The following is a 17,387-nucleotide window of genomic DNA, read 5'->3' as shown; positions in this document are numbered from 1 at the left end:
AATTAGCCCTGGATTTACATGTATTCCCCATCCCAGTCCCCCCTCCCACCTCCCTCTCCACCCGATCCCTCTGGGTCTTCCCAGTGCACCAGGCCCGAGCACTTGTCTCGTGTACCCAACCTGAGCTGGTTATCCGTTTCACCCTAGATAATATACATGTTTCAATGCTGTTCTCCTGAAACATCCCACCCTCTCCTTCTCCCAGAGTCCACAAGTCTGTTCCATACATCTGAGTCTCTTTTTCTGTTTTGCATATAGGGTTATCGTTACCATCTTTCTAAAGTCCATATATATGTGTTAGTATATTGTAATGGTCTTTATCTTTCTGGCTTACTTCACTCTGTATAATGGGCTCCAGTTTCATCCATCTCATTAGAACTGATTCAAATGAATTCTTTTTAATGGCTGAGTAGTATTCCATGGTGTATATGTACCACAGCTTCCTCATCCATTCGTCTGCTGATGGGCATCTGGGTTGCTTCCATGTCCTGGCTATTATAAACAGTGCTGAGTGCAGCACTTTAACAGCATCATCTTTTAGGACTTGAAATAGCTCAGCTGGAATTCCATCACCTCCACTAGCTTTGTTTGTAGTAATGCTTCCTAAGGCCCTCTAGAGTTCACATTCCAGGATGTCTGGCTCTAGGTGAGTAACCATACCATCGTGGTTATCCAGGTCATAAGACCTTTTTTGTATAGTTCTTCTGTGTATTCTTGCCACCTCTTCCTAGTATCTTCTGCTTCTGTTAGGTTCTTGCCATTTCTGTCCTTTATTTATCTTTGCATGAAATGTTCCTTGTTTTTTTGGTATCTCCAGTTTTCTTGAAGAGGTCTCTAGACTTACCCATTCTACTTTTTCCCTTCTATTTCTTTGCATTGTTCACTTAAAAAGGCTTTCTTATTGCTCCTTGCTATTCTTAGGAAGTCTGCATTCACTTGGGTATATCTTTCCCTTTCTCCTCTGCCTTAAGCTTCTCTTCTCTGCTCAGCTGTTTGTAAGGCGCCCTCAGACATTTTGCCTTTTTGCATTTTTTCTTTGGGGCTGGATTTGATCTCCTCCTCCTGTACAGTGTTGTGGACCTCCGTCCGTAGTTCTTCAGGCGCTCTGTCTACCAGATCTCATCCCTTGAATCTGTTTGTCACCCCCACTGTATAATCATGAGGGAGTTGATTAAGGTCATACCTGAATGGCTTAGTTGTTTCCCCTACTTTCTTCAATTTAAGCCTGAATTTTGTAATAAGCAGTTCAAGATCTGAGTCATTGAGCTCCAGATCTTGTTTTTGCTGACTGTATAGAGCTTCTCCATCTTTGTCTGCAAAGAATATAATCAGTCTGTTTTTGGTATTGACCATCTGGTGATGTCCATTGTAGAGTAGCCTCTTATGTTGTTGGAAGAGGGTGTTTGCTGTGACTAATGCATTCTCTTCGCAAAACTCTATTAGCCTTTGCCCTGCTTCATTTTGTACTCCAAGGCCAAACTTGGCCTTTTACTCCAGATATCTCTTGACATCCTACTTTTGCATTCCAATCCCCTATGAGAAAAGGTTATCTTGTTTTGGTGTTAGTTCTAGAAGGTTTTGTGGGTCTTCATAGAACTGTTCAACTTCAGCCTCTTCGGCATTAGTGGTTGGGGCATAGACTTGGATTACTGTGATGTTGAATGGTTTGCCTTGAAAGCAAACTGAGATCATTCTGTTGTTTTTGAGATTGAACTCAAGTACTGCATTTTGGACTCTTTTGTTGACTATGAATGTAGAAACTTAATAAAAACTATAGTATTATGCTATTTATAGTAATTTATAATTTGCCTCTCACTTAATATGTGAAGTATCTTTTACCATGTTAATATTGTTCTACAGCACTTTTAATGATTCAGCAATTTTCTTTAGTATGGATGTATTAATATTACTTGATTTTTAAAGAGTACCCTTTGTCATACATTTATGTTGGTCTTTTTAATATTATAAATAACACTAAGATGAACATCTTTGTTGTCAAGTCTCTACTTGTATCTTTAATTAATTAGTTACCCTTTAACTTGGAATAGATTAATAGAAGTGGAATTTGAGTCATTGTGTATATAATATTTACACCTTTGATGTGTATTGCCAAATCACCCTTTAGAAGGATTTTGTCAGTTTATACTGCTCCCAGCAGTACCTGAGAGTACCCCCATCTCTACTTGCATCCTACCCCCCTTAATTAGATGGTGGGACTCCTGGTTTCCTTGGCTGAATGTGAGCTTCCTGGATTTCACAGGATGGAACAGCCAGTTCAGAGGTCACTGAAAATGGGAGGCTGCTTCAGCCTCTGACACATTGTATTTCCTCAAATCCTTGTTGGGAGAGAATCTCTTCTGCCCTGATATCTTACAACTGGGCTCAGGGTGAAAAGGCAGCATTCCTCACCAGGCGTTTTACTAGCTTTTTTCCCGTGGATCACCTCAGTTGCATCCATATACAGAAGTGGTAATCCCAGCTGCTTCACTGTAACAATAGAGGGCATGGCTTCCTCACAGTTAGCTATTCTGACAATCAGATTCCTCCCTGCTGGCTCAGACGGTAAAGAATCTGCCTGCAATGCGGGAGACCTGCGTTTGATCCTGGGGTTGGGAAGATCCTCTGGAGGAGAGCATGGCAACCCACTCTTGTATTCTTGCCTGGAGAATCCCATGGACAGAGAGGAGCCTGGCGGGCTGCAGTCCATTGGGTCACAGAGAGTTGGACACGACTGAGACACTAAGCATGCACGATGATAAGATTCCTGAATTCCTCAACAATATATAATTCTCCTTTTTTAGCTCTTTGCACTGTGCTAACATTTGAGCACAGTACTCTTGTTATGTGTTGCCATAGCTGTGGTCAGCTGGTAAGATACTGATTGTCTAACTTACCAACCAGAGAAAGCATTCTGGATTTCTGCTCATTACCTAAGTCAAAGGAGGGGTCTATGGCATGGAGTGAAACAAGTGGCATAATCCCTGGTGGCATTAGGATATTTTCATTGATCCCTTTGCTCTGGTTCCAGGAACCCTCTGATTGTTTTGTACAGTCATCTGCAGTGTGTACAGTTTAGAGTGGTGTAAAAGTGCAGACTCTCGAGGTAGCTTTCTGGATTTGAATTGTGACTGCTGTTTGACAGCTGTGTGATCAAAGAAGCCTTTAACCCTCTCTTCAACCAGAAGATGCAAAGACTACTTTCTGTTGTGGTGACTAAAAGTAGTGCACGTTAGAAGCTTTCCCCAGTGCCTGGCGTGTTGCTGCTGTTTAGTTGCTGACCTGTGTCTGACTCTTTTGAGACCCCATGGACCCGCCAGGCTCCTCTGTCCATGGAATTTTCCAGACAAGAATACTGAAGTGGGTAGCCATTTTGTTCTCCAGGGGATCTTCCTGACCCAGGGATCAAACCCATATCTCCTGTATTGGCGGGCAGATTCTTTACTGCCAAGCCACCAGGGAAGCCCGCCTGGCACATTGTGTTACTGAATACTAACTGAAATGCCTATAGTAATTGTTTGGCCCCCTTAAATTGTAGATTGATTAGTGATATTTGCAGTGGTTCTAGGTTGCGTATCTCATCTGTCTGGAATATTAATGCAGAATTTGAATCAGAATTTTTCTCCTGGTCCACGTAGATCCTGGTGGGAAACCCATAGATCTCTGTCCATTTATCACAGTGTCCAATTATGACCACTTGGTATTGATGCTTTTGGATTCAGAATAGCCTGAAAGCCTGGATATAGTGGTGTTTTGCCACTAGTTCTAAGAATGAGAAGTTTCTGCATCAGAACTTCAGGGGCTTGTTGCCCTGGATAGTTTACAGTTAAGTAGCCCACGTTGGCCGAGCTTTTTGTTGAATGCAGAATTAAGACATTTGAGTTTGTCACATTCACATATATTATGTTAAAGCCAGTAGAATCATGCCATTTCCAACAGTGACAGTCATCATGTTCTCAGACTTAAAAGATGATATGCCTGTAGTAAGGATAGCTGTTACTGTTGCCCTTGTACTTGGTGGAATGGTGTTAGGGGAAGTAACTGACTGAAGCTGCCCACGCTGGCCAGGCGCCAGAGTAACCATTTGCACGAGTTGTTTTATGACAGGAGGTCGTGGTAAGGAACATGGAACTAATAAGCCACCTTCAACCGGAAGAGTTCAGGAAAGGTCAGAAGGAGACACCACATGTTCGACCTCCTCCCAGACTCCTCCTCTCTGGCATCCATCTTGGCTGAACAAGGCGTGCACCACAGGAAGGACTCTGAGTCAGAATGATTGGCTAAAGACAGCCTGGAAACTGATCCCATCACCATAAAACCCGAGACTTTGAGCTTTTGGCAGAGCAGTTCTCCTGGTTTCCCTTACCTACTGGTCTCCACCCAGGTGCCCTTTCCCAATAAAATCTCTTGCTTTGTCAGCTCATGTGTCTCCTCGGACAATACATTTCCGAGTGTTAGACAAGAGCCCAGTTTCGGGCCCTGGAAGGGTCCACCTTCCTGCAACAAAGGTTGTAACCTTTGTTATAGGTTGCAACCTCTTGATTATCCCTAATTTTTTGCAATTTTAAAGACGATCTTAAGTCCTTTCAGTGTCCTTAGTTGTTCTGACCTTCTTTACGTGAACTTCTGACCTTTGTTTTCAGGTAGTATAGTGTTAATTGTTAAGAGCACAGACTCAGGGAAAAAGGAAAAAGAGCACAGACTCACGGCAGACTGTTGTTGATTTGAATTCTGGCTCTGCCACATACTAACTCTTGAGGTCCCGGGCAAGTTACCTACCCTCTTTATACCTCAGCTTCTGAATTGGAAAATGGGGATAACCAAGTATCCTGTCTCATCGGATTCTTGAGAGGATTAAAGAAATTTATGTAAAGAGCTTAAGAAAGTGCTTGGCCTTTAAGAGTATAAAGTATACTGTATTGGTGTTTATCTTTCTGGCTTACTTCACTCTGTATAATGGGCTCCAGTTTGATTCATCTCATTAGAACTAGAAAGATGGTAACGATAACCCTATATGCAAGACAGAAGAAGAGACACAGATGTATAGAACAGACTTTTGGACTCTATGGGAGAAGGTGAGGGTGGGATGATCTGAGAGAACAGCATCGAAACATATATATTATCAAGTGTGAAACAGATCGCCAGTCCAGGTTGGATGCATGAGACAAGTGCTCGGGGCTGGTGCACTGGGACGACCCAGAGGGATGGGATGGGGAGGGAGGTGGGAGAGGGGTTCAGGATGGGGACACATGTAAATCCATGGCTGATTCATGTCAGTGTATGGCAAAAACCACTGCAATATTGTAAAGTAATTAGCCTCCAGCTAAAAAAAAAAAGTATAAAGTAGTGAAGTTGCTCAGTCGTGTCCAACTCTTTGTGACCCCATGGACTATAGCCTACCCGACTCCTCCATCCATGGAATTCTCCAGGCAAGAGTACTGGATTGGGCTGTCATTTCCTTCTCCAGGGGATCTTCCCGACCCAGGGATCAAACCCGGGTCTCCCACATTGCAGGCAGAGGCTTTACCCTCTGAGCCCCCAGGGAAGCCAGTGTTAGTTATATTGTTATTTTGTGGGTAATCCATTGGTTGCACTTTTACTTCACATGATTTCTAGGGACTGTGAGCATAACTTTAAGCTGTTCTTTGAAGATGGTCCCTCATGCCTTGTACATCCTAGGTTACTTTGAGCCATTCCATAGCAGTAGTGCGTGGCTGGGGCGTGAACCCCCCACCCCTTTTTGTTAGCATGGCAGTTACCTTAGCCTAATTCCATAGTCAAGTAATTGAGAGACTTAATTCTGAGAGTAGGTTTGTTTTTTTTTTCCTCCAAAATCCTGGTGCCTGTGGTCTGTGATCAAAGGATAATGGCAGAGATTACCTGTGCATACTGCCTCTGAAGACATAATGTTCTATATATTTTACTGTGATCCAGCAGAATTCGTATTTGTCAAAGGATATATTCAGACCTGTATCACCTAAAACTTTTAGTCATGGCCACTAAGATCAATTATATTCAATATTATCTAGATAAACTTCAGATAATTTATATTGCCTTTATCCATCTTTTTTTTATCACTTTATCTATCATTGTTTGGAGGGTAATAGGAGGCTTGAAACCTAAAATGAAGTCTGAGAGATCCTTGTCAGCATCCTGTTAGATTGAGAGAGTCCCAGCTGAAAGCTGTCTTTGCCCTTCTTCACCATCAGGCTTTGGAAATAAAAGAAATGAGGCAAGCATATATGTGTACCTAGATATATAGAATGGGCACATTCTGTACTTTTTGGAACTTGTATTAACAATAAATTATGTATATGTTTTAGAACAGTGGTTATAAGTGAAGAAGCTGATAAATGTGAGGGTTCCCGGGTGGGAAGCCAGGCATATTAGAGACAGTCATAGCAGGCTCCTGAAACTGGGGTAGGGCGAGAGAGAGGAAGTCTGGTGTGAATTGAAATAGGTGAGGCAGGCAGTGGGGAGATCATACAGGGTCTTACGGGTTATGTAAGGTCATGTTTAAGGTCATGTTAACAGCTCATGTTGAAAGATTTCAATTTTATCCAAGGATTTAGGCAAGATGATTGATCAGGAAGAGTGATGCTTAACTTACCACTCTAGGTGCAATATAGGGAACTGATTACAGGGGAGAAAGAATGGATCAGAGGCCAGTTAAGAAATTTTGGAAGAGTGTAAATTCAGATATAATACTGACTTGTAGTAATAGTGATTACAGAGTTTTAGGGCTTCCCTGGTGGTTCAGACGGTAAAGAGTCTGCCCACAATGCAGGAGACCTGGGTTCGAGCCCTGGGTTGGAAAGCTTCCCTGGAGAAGGAAATGGCTACCCAGAGTTAGTTTAGAGGTAGAATCTGCTGTAGTTGATGACTGGATGTAGAGCACAAATGAAAGACTGTAATGATGCCCGTGACGCACTCCTTTCCCGATTTGGAGCCAGTCTGTTGGTCCATGTCCAGTTCTTTTTTTTTTTTCTTTTTTTTTCCATGTCCAGTTCTAACTGTTGCTTCCTGACCTGCATACAGATTTCTTAAGAGGCAGGTCAGGTGGTCTGGTATTCCCATCTCTTTCAGAATTTTCCACAGTTTATTGTGATCCACACAGTCGAAGGCTTTGGCATAGTCAATAAAGCAGAAATAAATGTTTTTCTGGAACGCTCTTGCTTTTTCGATGATCCACCGGATGTTGGCAATTTGATCTCTGGTTCCTCTGCCCTTTCTAAAACCAGCTTGAACATCTGCAAGTTCACGGTTAACGTGTTGTTGAAGGCTGGCTTCGAGAGTTCTTAGCATTACTTTACTAGCGTGTGAGATGAGTGCAGTTGTGTTGTTAGTTTCCAAATAGGGAAAGGAATACGTCAAGGCTGTATATTGTCACCCTGCTTATTTAACTTATATGCAGAGTACATCATGAGAAACGCTGGGCTGGATGAAGCACAAGCTGTAATCAAGATTGACAGGAGAAATATTAATAACCTCAGATATGCAGATGACACCATCCTAATGGTGGACAGTGAAGAAGAACTAAAGAGCCTGTTGATGAAAGTGAAAGAGGAGAGTGAAAAATTGGCTTAAAACTTAACATTCAGAAAACTAAGATCATGGCATCCAGTCCCATCACTTCATGGCAAATAGATGGAGAAACAGTGGAAACAGTGGCTGACTTTATTTTCTTGGGCTCCAAAATCACTGCAGATGGTGACTACAATCATGAAATTAAAAGATGCTTGCTCCTTGAAAGAAAAGTCATGACCAACCTAGACAGCATATTAAAAAGCAGAGCCATTACTTTGCCAGCAAAGATCCGTCTAGTCAAAGCTGTGGTTTTTCTAGTAGTCATGTATGGATGTGAGACTTGGACTATAAAGAAAGCTGAGCACTGAATAATTGATGGTTTTGAACTGTGGTGTTGGAGAAGACTCTTCAGAGTCCCTTGGACTGCAAGGAGATCCAACCAGTCCATCTTAAAGGAAATCAGTCCTGAATATTCATTGGAAGGACTGATGCTGTAGCTGAAGCTCCAATAACTTTGGCCACCTGATGTGAAGAACTGACTCATCGGAAAAGACCCTGATGCTGGGAAAGATTGAGGGCAGGAGGAGAAGGGGACAACAGAGGATGAGATGGCTGGATGGCATCACTGACTCAATGGACCTGAGTTTGAGTAAACTCTGGGAGTTGGTGATGGGCAGGGAGGCTTGGCCTGCTGCATCCATGGGGTTGTAAAGAGTTGGACACACTGATCGACTGAACTAAGTAAATGACTAAGTAATGATGGCCTAGGTTTCTGCATTTTTTTCCCTTTCACTTTTATCGACACACATGGAGTATTTCCATCATAGCAGGAAGTTTTATTGGACAACACTGAACTAGAGATATGAGAAAATTAAATAATCAAGTGGTCTATTATAATAGGAAGCATTATTCAAGTTTGAGGTATTTGCTACTAAAATTATCTGCCTAATTTATTATGGTTCTATATCTTCTGTAAATATTACCATGAATGTTGTAATTATAAAATTTTTAAATTGAAGGATAGTTGCAATATTATATTGGTAAGTGTAATTTTAAATGCAAATTTATTATCTACTTTCATATTTCTAAGATTTAATTTTTATAAATAAAATGTCAAATTTCAGTGTCTCAACTTTTACTTCTGTATCCTGATGTTGATTAGAAGTTTTCATATATTTTTGCATCATTTAAGAATTTGATTTTACTCATTTGCCATGGCCTTATGACTTAATGTAACAGTCTTAATATTAAATAATGCTGGTCATCTGTAATGTGAAAGGTATGGTGGTGACTAAATAATATTGATTATCTGTAGTGTGAAAGGTGTGGTGGTGAAAGGTATGGTTGCACTGTAGGGATAAGAGGTTTTAAAACAACCAGTATGTATGCCACCTTTTGTAGTTATAGCCTTTGAACAATGAGCAGTTTTACATTGCTCCTGTTTATTACATATTATGCTCTGATATTCAGAGATTTTTTTTTTAAGACAATTGTTGTAGTGAAGTTTATAATTCTCTTTTAATAAAATATCATATTGTTAAAATTTTTTTTTATCCTAGGAAGCTCTGCAAAGGATCATTTCAACTCTGGCAAATAAAAATGATGAAATTCAGAATTTTATTGATACACTAAACCAAACACTGAAAGGAGTTCAGGTATGAACCTATTTAGAAAAATTTGTGTGACTATATCACAGTGAGTGACTTTTGGGTGGAATCATAAGTGTAAATATATACCATTAACTCTAGATTATAAACTAATGAAGATGAGAGCAGGGTTTTTTTAATGGCAGATGAAAAAAAAAAAAAGCTTCATTTGCTAGTCCTGGATTCTCCGTAGAAAGATCAAATAGTAAGGGAAGAAGAAAATTCTGGAATAGTAATTGGTAGGAATATTATAATGCTCACTTTTGTTCCTTTCCATTTCATGTTTGTATTTTTTAATCCCAAGTAAGAGCAAATCGTACCTTTCCAAAAGTACTGGGAAGCTAAACGTTTCTTTTACGGTAAATAATAGAAGGAAAATGTAAATAGTAGGACGTCCACTTGCAGAACTAGATGAAAGTAAATCATAAAAGATTAAGTGCCCAGTGAGAAGAGAGGGGAATACTTAAGGAAATGAGTGATCCCAGGTTTAGGTGGGTAATCTATACTGTAAATAGTCAAATGTTGTTTGTGGAAAGGACCTTAAGATAAGCTGGTGATGCTTTTCTGTGACTGCACCTTAATTAATTTAAGGGTCATTTCTTTGTAAGATAAACATATTAATAGAAGATTTCCAGGACCCTTGTAGACAGTGAATCCTTTCCTGTGGTTTTTGTTTGGTTCAACCTAGTTAATTGCCAGGCTCTTGGCTTGTTAAACCTATGGTCTTATGTTTTCTTTTCTTCTGAATTTGCTGTGATAGAAGTTAGTTGATTATAATCTTCACCACTTTTAACTATCTTTCTCAAAGTATTTTATTGGAATCCACTAATTCAGTTTCTTTAAATAAGCAAAACTGGTGGTTCTAAAACTCTTGGTCTATGGACAAGAGAATCATCATATTCGAAATCTGGAAAAGGATGCCTTAAGATAGAGCTAGCTCATACTATTTTTTCTGATTGACAAATTATTCAGACTTTAGCATCCAGAAAAAGAAATAGAGGTGGAATTAAACTACACACTTGTCATTGAAGATGAGAATATAAGCTGTAGTGGGCAGGAGACTCTAAGGGTGTGCTAGTTGGTCATTGAGAGGGAAAAGAGTAGGCAGATTCCTTTTTATAGATGGAAGAACTGAGGTCCAGGAATTTAAGTGGTTTGTCCAGTGTCACACTTTTACGGAGTGGTTAGTGTGGAGTTTGACTTAGTTCTTCTGCCTTCCAAACTGCACATTTCTTCCTCCAAATCATGTTCTTACTACTGCATAAAAGGTAATAAAATTACTAACACCACTTTTGTAAGCCTCTAGTGAGATCATGTCTGGTTTTATAAACATTATAAGCAAAAATTTGGATTGTAATGTTATAGTAGATTGTGTGTATTAGTTCTGTAAACCAGTGCCAGTTTCACTTCTCTTAGTTGAATGATTCATCTATGTTGAACAATACTTTAAGATAATTTCTTCTGCCTCATGTTTGTTGCAAGTATGGATATTGCTTATCTAGGGGTTTTACAGATATTTTCTTGTTTCTTCTTGAAATAGAAGCATCTTGCTTAATGAGGCAGTGAGGAACTCTGGGAGGGTGACAGTTTGAAATGCTGTGTTGGTTCTGCCACTAATAACTAGGTGTGGGGCTTTGGGCAAGTCTGTATTGTAGTTTGTAAAATTTAGAAGTCTGACTATAAATTCTACTCGGTAGATGATTTCTGAGGTTCCTTCTGGCACCAAAATTCAGTGTTTGATCCCTTTCTTCGAACCCAGTAAGGATTACTTAGTCTTTTAATTCTGCTTATCTTGTGTAACTGCAGTGTTTTAGACAACCTGAGAAGTTTAAAACTTTGTGCAAAATCAGCCCCAGCCCTATATGCCCAAACTATCCCTCAGAGTTACAGAATCAAAGTCTCTGGAATATTTTATTAAAGTCTGCTTCACTGATGATTCTCATGCACACCAAAGGTTGTAAACCACTGGCTTAGGGTCTGCTTTAGAGCCCAAAGGTCAGGACAAAGTTAACAACCTTAAAACATCTTTTCTCCTTGTCCTGTGGAAACAGTCTTATAAAAGTGAGGAGAGGGTGTGGGCTAGTTCATAAAAGGCTGCATTGCTGAAGTAGAACTATCAGTATTAGTGCAGCCAGCTTCTTGGATTGATCTGTTTTTAAATCCTTATGTCAAATGTTAGAATTTTAATTATTTTATGATGTTAGGCTATGGTAGTTCATAGTATGAATTTATTCTCTTCTTTAATAAGCACTGTATCTTTTAGTTTTTTTAGTGTTTAAAAGCTCTTAAGTAAAATAATTTGTTATATTCATTTATTAAACAGGAAAATTCTTCTAACATACTTTCAGAATTAGATGAAGAATTTGACAGTTTATACTCCATTTTGGATGAGGTAAAGGAAAGTATGATTAACAGTATCAAGCAGGAACAAGCACGTAAATCACAAGAGTTACAGGTGAGGTCATACAATGATTTAAATATGAATAATTGTTGTCTGTATAATGCTTGGTTTATTAAAAGCAAAAATTAGTGAGTTTTTGTGTATAACTATACTTTTATAGAAGAGAGTGATTCTTAATTTCATATTGGTTATAGATATAATTTTGTTAAAACTGTGATAAAAAACTGAAGATTTACCCTCTTAACCGTTTTTAAATATCCAGTAGTAGTAAGTATATTCACTTTGTTGTGTAATGTGTCTCTAGGACTTGTTCATGTTGCAGAACTGAAACTCTGTACCCATTGAACAACTCTCCACGTGCCCCTTCACCTGCTGCCTGGCAAGCACCATTGTATTGTGTTCTCATGATTTTGACTACTTTTGATGTCTCGTATAAGTGGAATCATACAGTATTTGTCCCTTTGGTGTCTGGCTTATTTCACTCAGCGTAATGTCCTGAAAGTTCATCCATTCTGTAGCATGTGCCAGGATCTCCTTCTCTTTTGACTGGATAATATTCCCTTATATATATTTACCACATTTTCTTTATCTGTGTATCTGTCTGTGGACATTTGGGCTGCCTCTATCTCTTTGCTGTTGTGAGTAATGCTGCAGTATACGTGGGTATACATTGAAATTTTGATAGTGTTTGCATTGAATTTGTAGATTGCTTTGGATAATAGGATTGATCATATTAAGTCTTCCAATACATAATCATGAGCTGTGTTTTTCCATTTATTTGTGTCTTTAATCTCTTTCAGCAGTGTTTTGTAGGATTCAGTGAATAGGTCTTTTACCCCTTGGTGAAGTTTACTCCAAAGAATTTCATTCTTTTCGATAATACTATAAATGGGATTTCCTTCTTGGATTGTTCATCTACAGAAGTGCAGCTGATTTTTGTGTATTGATTTTGGTTATGATATCTTTGGGAATCTGAAGCTGTGGAGGAATACAGATATTCTCTTTCTTTTACAAACAGGCTGTATACACACAATTTCCAAGGGTTAATTGAATTACCCTTTCAAGTCTGCCCATTCTTCTTGGTTGAGATTTCTTGTTTATATTTAGGAAGTGGGAGTTAATATTACAGTTAACCACATGGGTTTGAACTGTGAGGATCCACTTATATGCTGATATTTTTCAGTAGTAAATACTGCAATATCACACAGTCTGTGGTTGGTTGACTCTGCGGATACAGAACTCCAGATGTGAAGGGTTGACTCTTTCCCACCAGGGAAGCCCATATGTGGATTAACCTCCTTGTTATTAAAGAGCCAGCTGTACTTAAATCATTTAAGGGTAATTAGTTTAGTCATAAAGTATCCATAAATTTCAATTAGTAAGAAATTCATTTGTTTAAAAAACACGATTGGAGAAAAAAGGAAAACTCAGCATCTCCTGAAGTTTCACCCATGATTCATCTTGTGCAGATTTCTGTTCTGTCTTGAACGCAGACCCTTCTTTACAGCACCGGTTTGGAATACCTTATAAGCATCCAGTTGCTTAGTCTCCGGCCTTCCTCCCTCCCTCCCATGGTTTTTCTCTGCTGTTTTAACCATACGTAGTTTATCTTTGGTGTGTATTGTAAGGGAAAATGAAGTAGATTTGAATATGGAATAGATGTTAATAAATACATATTAATAAATATTCTGAAGAATCTTGGATACATTTAAAAGCTTAGAGATGTGTTTCTTTGTTTGAAAGTATCACTAACAATATTTTCACATAGCTTAGTTTCAAACTACAAATGATAAAGCGAGGGAGAGAGGCCGAGAGGAGAGAGCTGAATGAGAAAGATTGTGTTGGGTGAAATTAACACATCACTATAATAGAGCACGTCACTGTAACAGTTACTTACTACTTTTTGTTCATGTTTGACCTTTTTTTTGAAATCTAGAGGCTTGAATTTGTGACTCCTGTGTTATCCACTTTTGGAAGCTGTAAATTAGCCTTTTTAGGAGTCTGTGTTACCTGAGTAATGTGATAAATGGAGTGCTGAGATTGTGTTCAACTGAATGTACCCATAACTTGATTCATACATTTTAGCTTAGTTAAATATCATCTAGAAATTTAGTCTCCATTATAGAGGATGTTGTCTACAGGTGGATTATGTTGATATTGTAATTTAAATCATTGATAGTCTTCTGACTCCCCTAATTGGAAGAATCTTTAAATAAATTTGACCCCCAACTATTTATAATTGCTTTGTTTTCTTTTTAAGTGATGAGTATAGCTTTATCTGTATGCAATTAAGCTGTTCTGGATGGTTTAAGATAATTAAAATTTATTATATATATGACTAGTGATTACCTTCAGTACCTCTCTAAAATACATTTGTTTGATTATTGCTATTAATTTTAATGATTTATCATTACTATTATTGTTTTTATTTTTAGAGTCAACTTAGTCAATGTAATAATGCCCTGGAGAACTCGGAAGAACTACTGGAATTTGCAACAAGATCATTAGATATAAAGGAACCTGAAGAATTTTCAAAGGTACCAAAAAACTGACCAAAAAAATTAGACTAATCCACTTAAAAAGGATAGTTCTGTTTAAAAGAAAATGACATTTCCCCCATTTAATTTTGAATTCATTCAGTCTTTTCTAATACTAGAAAAGGCTTGGAATTTGTTAGTAAAATGCTAGCTGTTCATGTATTCCAAAGCATATGCTTAGAAGTATGTGTTATTGGGGCCATGAACAAATTGTTTATTTAAATTTTGTTTAATGCTCAATTCAGATGAATGAAGTTACTCTTTTTTCAGTTACATCCCCCCTTTATTTTAAAGGTATGCTTTAGCTGACTCATACCTTTGTTATAAACATTTTATGGCTAATGAAATAAGATTGGTATTGCTAATAACATTCTTAAAAATCTAGGTTGATGTTCCTTTTACTGAGCTGATTGGGAAAACATCATCACTTAATGCATATGAGAGCACTGTGAAATTTGTTACTGTTTGTTATTAAATGTCCTACTGTTTAAGAATGCTTTATTGAAATATGAAAATGTATGTCCTTATAGGGTATATTTGATATGAAGATAGAAATAGTAGAGCAAGAAGACTGTTAATGTTGTAACTTGGTGTTTGATAAGAGATTCTTAATTCTAGATTCTCAGTCTTAAGTATAGTAATTTTTAAATGATTATCAATTTATCAAATCACATCTACTCTTTGATATAGAATAAGTATGTAGACTACATAGAAAATTATGTGAAAGACTATGAAATTAAGTGATGTAATTAGTAAAATATGTACTGTGAATTAGTCTTAACAAAATAAGATATTTAAGTTTAATATTTTCTTGGTCTTTGTGGACTATATAGTGAACTGTTTTATTGTTAGAAAGGTGGCTTTATAATCCACTTGTGCCCACCAGTGATTTAATTTTATGATTTTTCTATGAACTTTAGGGGTAGAAAAGACTTCCTTGAGAAGATAACTTTTGCTGACTTATAGCTCTACATCTTGAAAATGAAATTTTAAAATTAATTCTTTTTGACAGAATGAATCAGAGTTCTTTTGCCATAAACCAGTTAACTAATTCATTCTCGAATTTGGTTATGGGTTATAAGAAAGTTCATCATAGTACTTTGTAAGACTTATGCACAGGATTTATGAGGAAATTGTATCATACTTTAAATTATTTTAAAAGTATATATACATCACGTATTCAGAGGGCATTTACATGATAACCTCAAATATCTGGAACATAGCCAAAATCATGCAGAAAGCAAAAGATAGTTTAAGTCAGCAGAAGCAATGTCATACAGTTCATGAGCGAGACTTAATATCTTCTAATTGTATGAGTTTTTAGGGTTTTTTCCCCTTTTTGTTTCCTAGTTGTCAACAGATTCCCCTTCTAGTGGAAGAGGGCAGCTGTTAATGATAGGCATAATCATAGCAGCAAAAATTAATGGCTGAGTGCCTGAGAGAGAGGAAAAAGCCAGGAGAACTATAAAATGTGGACATGGTACTCAAAAATAGCTGGAATCCAGTTGAATTTAAGTAGGACCTAATGCTTAGAAACACTAATAACTTTCTCTCGTTTCTCTTTCCATTGACACTTTCAGAGTCCTTCTTTCCTCTTCCTCTCAAAGGATGCTGTTCTCTCTCGCCCTCTCCTTTGTTCTTTCCAGCTTTGTTAAAACTTGTTTCCAGTTTATTGTAAATTGGAAGGGTTCTGATGAATCACCTTGTGGTCTGAATACATTTTCTTCATGTGCTGCTTTTCTTACTCTTTTGGTCTTGTCTCCCAGCATTTTGCAGTACTGCCCAATAGCCTGAACCCTTTGAAGATGTGGTGAAATGAATTATTGTCAGTGTTTCCTTGTCAGAAATCTGATTTTATTGTTCAAGAAAAATGCTTAACTGAGAGTTGCTTGCAACTGTTTTCTTAGTATCCAAATAGTATCCAGGTAATTGTTTGTTCCAAGTCAGAAACTAAATTCACTTTCCTCCAACTGGGCGGACTCATACTTGCCTCGGATTCCTAATTGCTGACAGGATAGGGAAAGATGACTTGGAAGATTAATTAATGGGCTAGCAGTATGTTGTTAGATATTTGGAAACAGTTCTTTTAAGGTATATTGTTTGTGACTATCTCATATTAAAGTGATTGCTGTGCTGAGTCACTCAGTCATGACCAACTCTTTGTGACCCCATGGACTGTAGCCCAGCAGGCTCCTCTGTCCATAGGGATTCTCCAGGTAAGAATACTGGAGTGCGTTGCCATGCCCTCCTCCAGGAGATCTTCCCAACCCAGAGATCGAACCCAGGTCTCCCACACTGCAGGCAGATTCTTTACCATCTGAGCCACCAGGGAAGCCCAAGAATACTGGAGTGGGCAGCCTGTCCCTTCTCCAGGGATCTTCCCGACGCAGGAATCAAACCAGCGTCTGCTGCCTTGCAGGCGGACTCTCTATCAGCCGAGCTACCAAATAAGATTAATATGAGGCAAAAAGTATATAGGCTGAAATCCAGGCCATGATTCTTTTTAGATTTCATTATCTTCAAAAAGAGTACTTTAAATACTAATATTTAAGTGATCATGTTGCAGTACCCCAGTATGAGAATTGAATATAAAACTGCTATTTATTAGATAATCTGAAAGTGAACAAGTGCAAAGCTAGCACAAATAAAAAAGGATTTTAGAACAAATTTTCACTAATTTTTTTAGTTGTTGGAAGTTTGGCTGATAGTAAATATATGCAAAAAGCTTATAAGCAATTGAGTTCTGGATGAACAAGTAGCCCAAGCCCCATCAGACTTAGCTTTTCTGCTGATAACTGGCCTGCGGAACACTGCATCGATCCCTTAGCAACATTAGTATTCCCACCAACTCCCGCTCTCCCGTGAGTTTAGAGCTTGAATTCTACCTATGAAAAGAGCTGAGTTTGTGGGACAATTTCCAAGTCAGTATAACTCACCAACCATTTCGTCACAATTTTGCCACACATAACTCAGTTGTCAGACGAGGAGGGAGGAAATGGTTACCTGCCCACAAATGCCTACAATGGAGAGATAAGTACAGAATAAGGTGAAAGGGAAATAGTCTTCTGGATTTGATCACAGGTGAAAAGGGAGAAAGGATTTTGTGTATTTCCCAGTTTTGACTTAGAGTAACTCACCTTTTGAATATTGTTCAGCAAGTGTCAGTCTCTGACCACTGGGAGGAACAAATAACGAGAATTGTGGAAGCTCACTCAGTATTTTCAAGGGAGCAGAAGTAGTATTGGCAGAAGCTCCTTCTGTGAGCTGCAGTCAGGAATT

General features: G+C 38.3%; 1 protein-coding gene across 3 annotated transcripts in view; it reads left to right on the top strand.

Moving 5' to 3' along the window:
* FSD1L (fibronectin type III and SPRY domain containing 1 like) overlaps positions 1-17,387 on the top strand; it is a 66,799-nt gene that overhangs the window by 12,067 nt on the left and 37,345 nt on the right. For all 3 annotated transcript variants that reach the window (XM_020869465.2, XM_070459348.1, XM_020869468.2), the window contains exons 2-4: positions 9,084-9,179; positions 11,494-11,625; positions 14,007-14,108. In XM_020869465.2, the coding sequence (XP_020725124.1) occupies positions 9,084-9,179; positions 11,494-11,625; positions 14,007-14,108 (330 nt within the window). The remainder of the gene's footprint in view (positions 1-9,083; positions 9,180-11,493; positions 11,626-14,006; positions 14,109-17,387) is intronic.

This window comes from Odocoileus virginianus, chromosome 31 (genome assembly GCF_023699985.2).
Source record: "Odocoileus virginianus isolate 20LAN1187 ecotype Illinois chromosome 31, Ovbor_1.2, whole genome shotgun sequence".
Lineage (NCBI taxonomy): Eukaryota > Metazoa > Chordata > Mammalia > Artiodactyla > Cervidae > Odocoileus > Odocoileus virginianus.
Note: the sequence above shows the minus strand (reverse complement) of the source record. Positions and strands in the feature narration are given on the sequence as shown.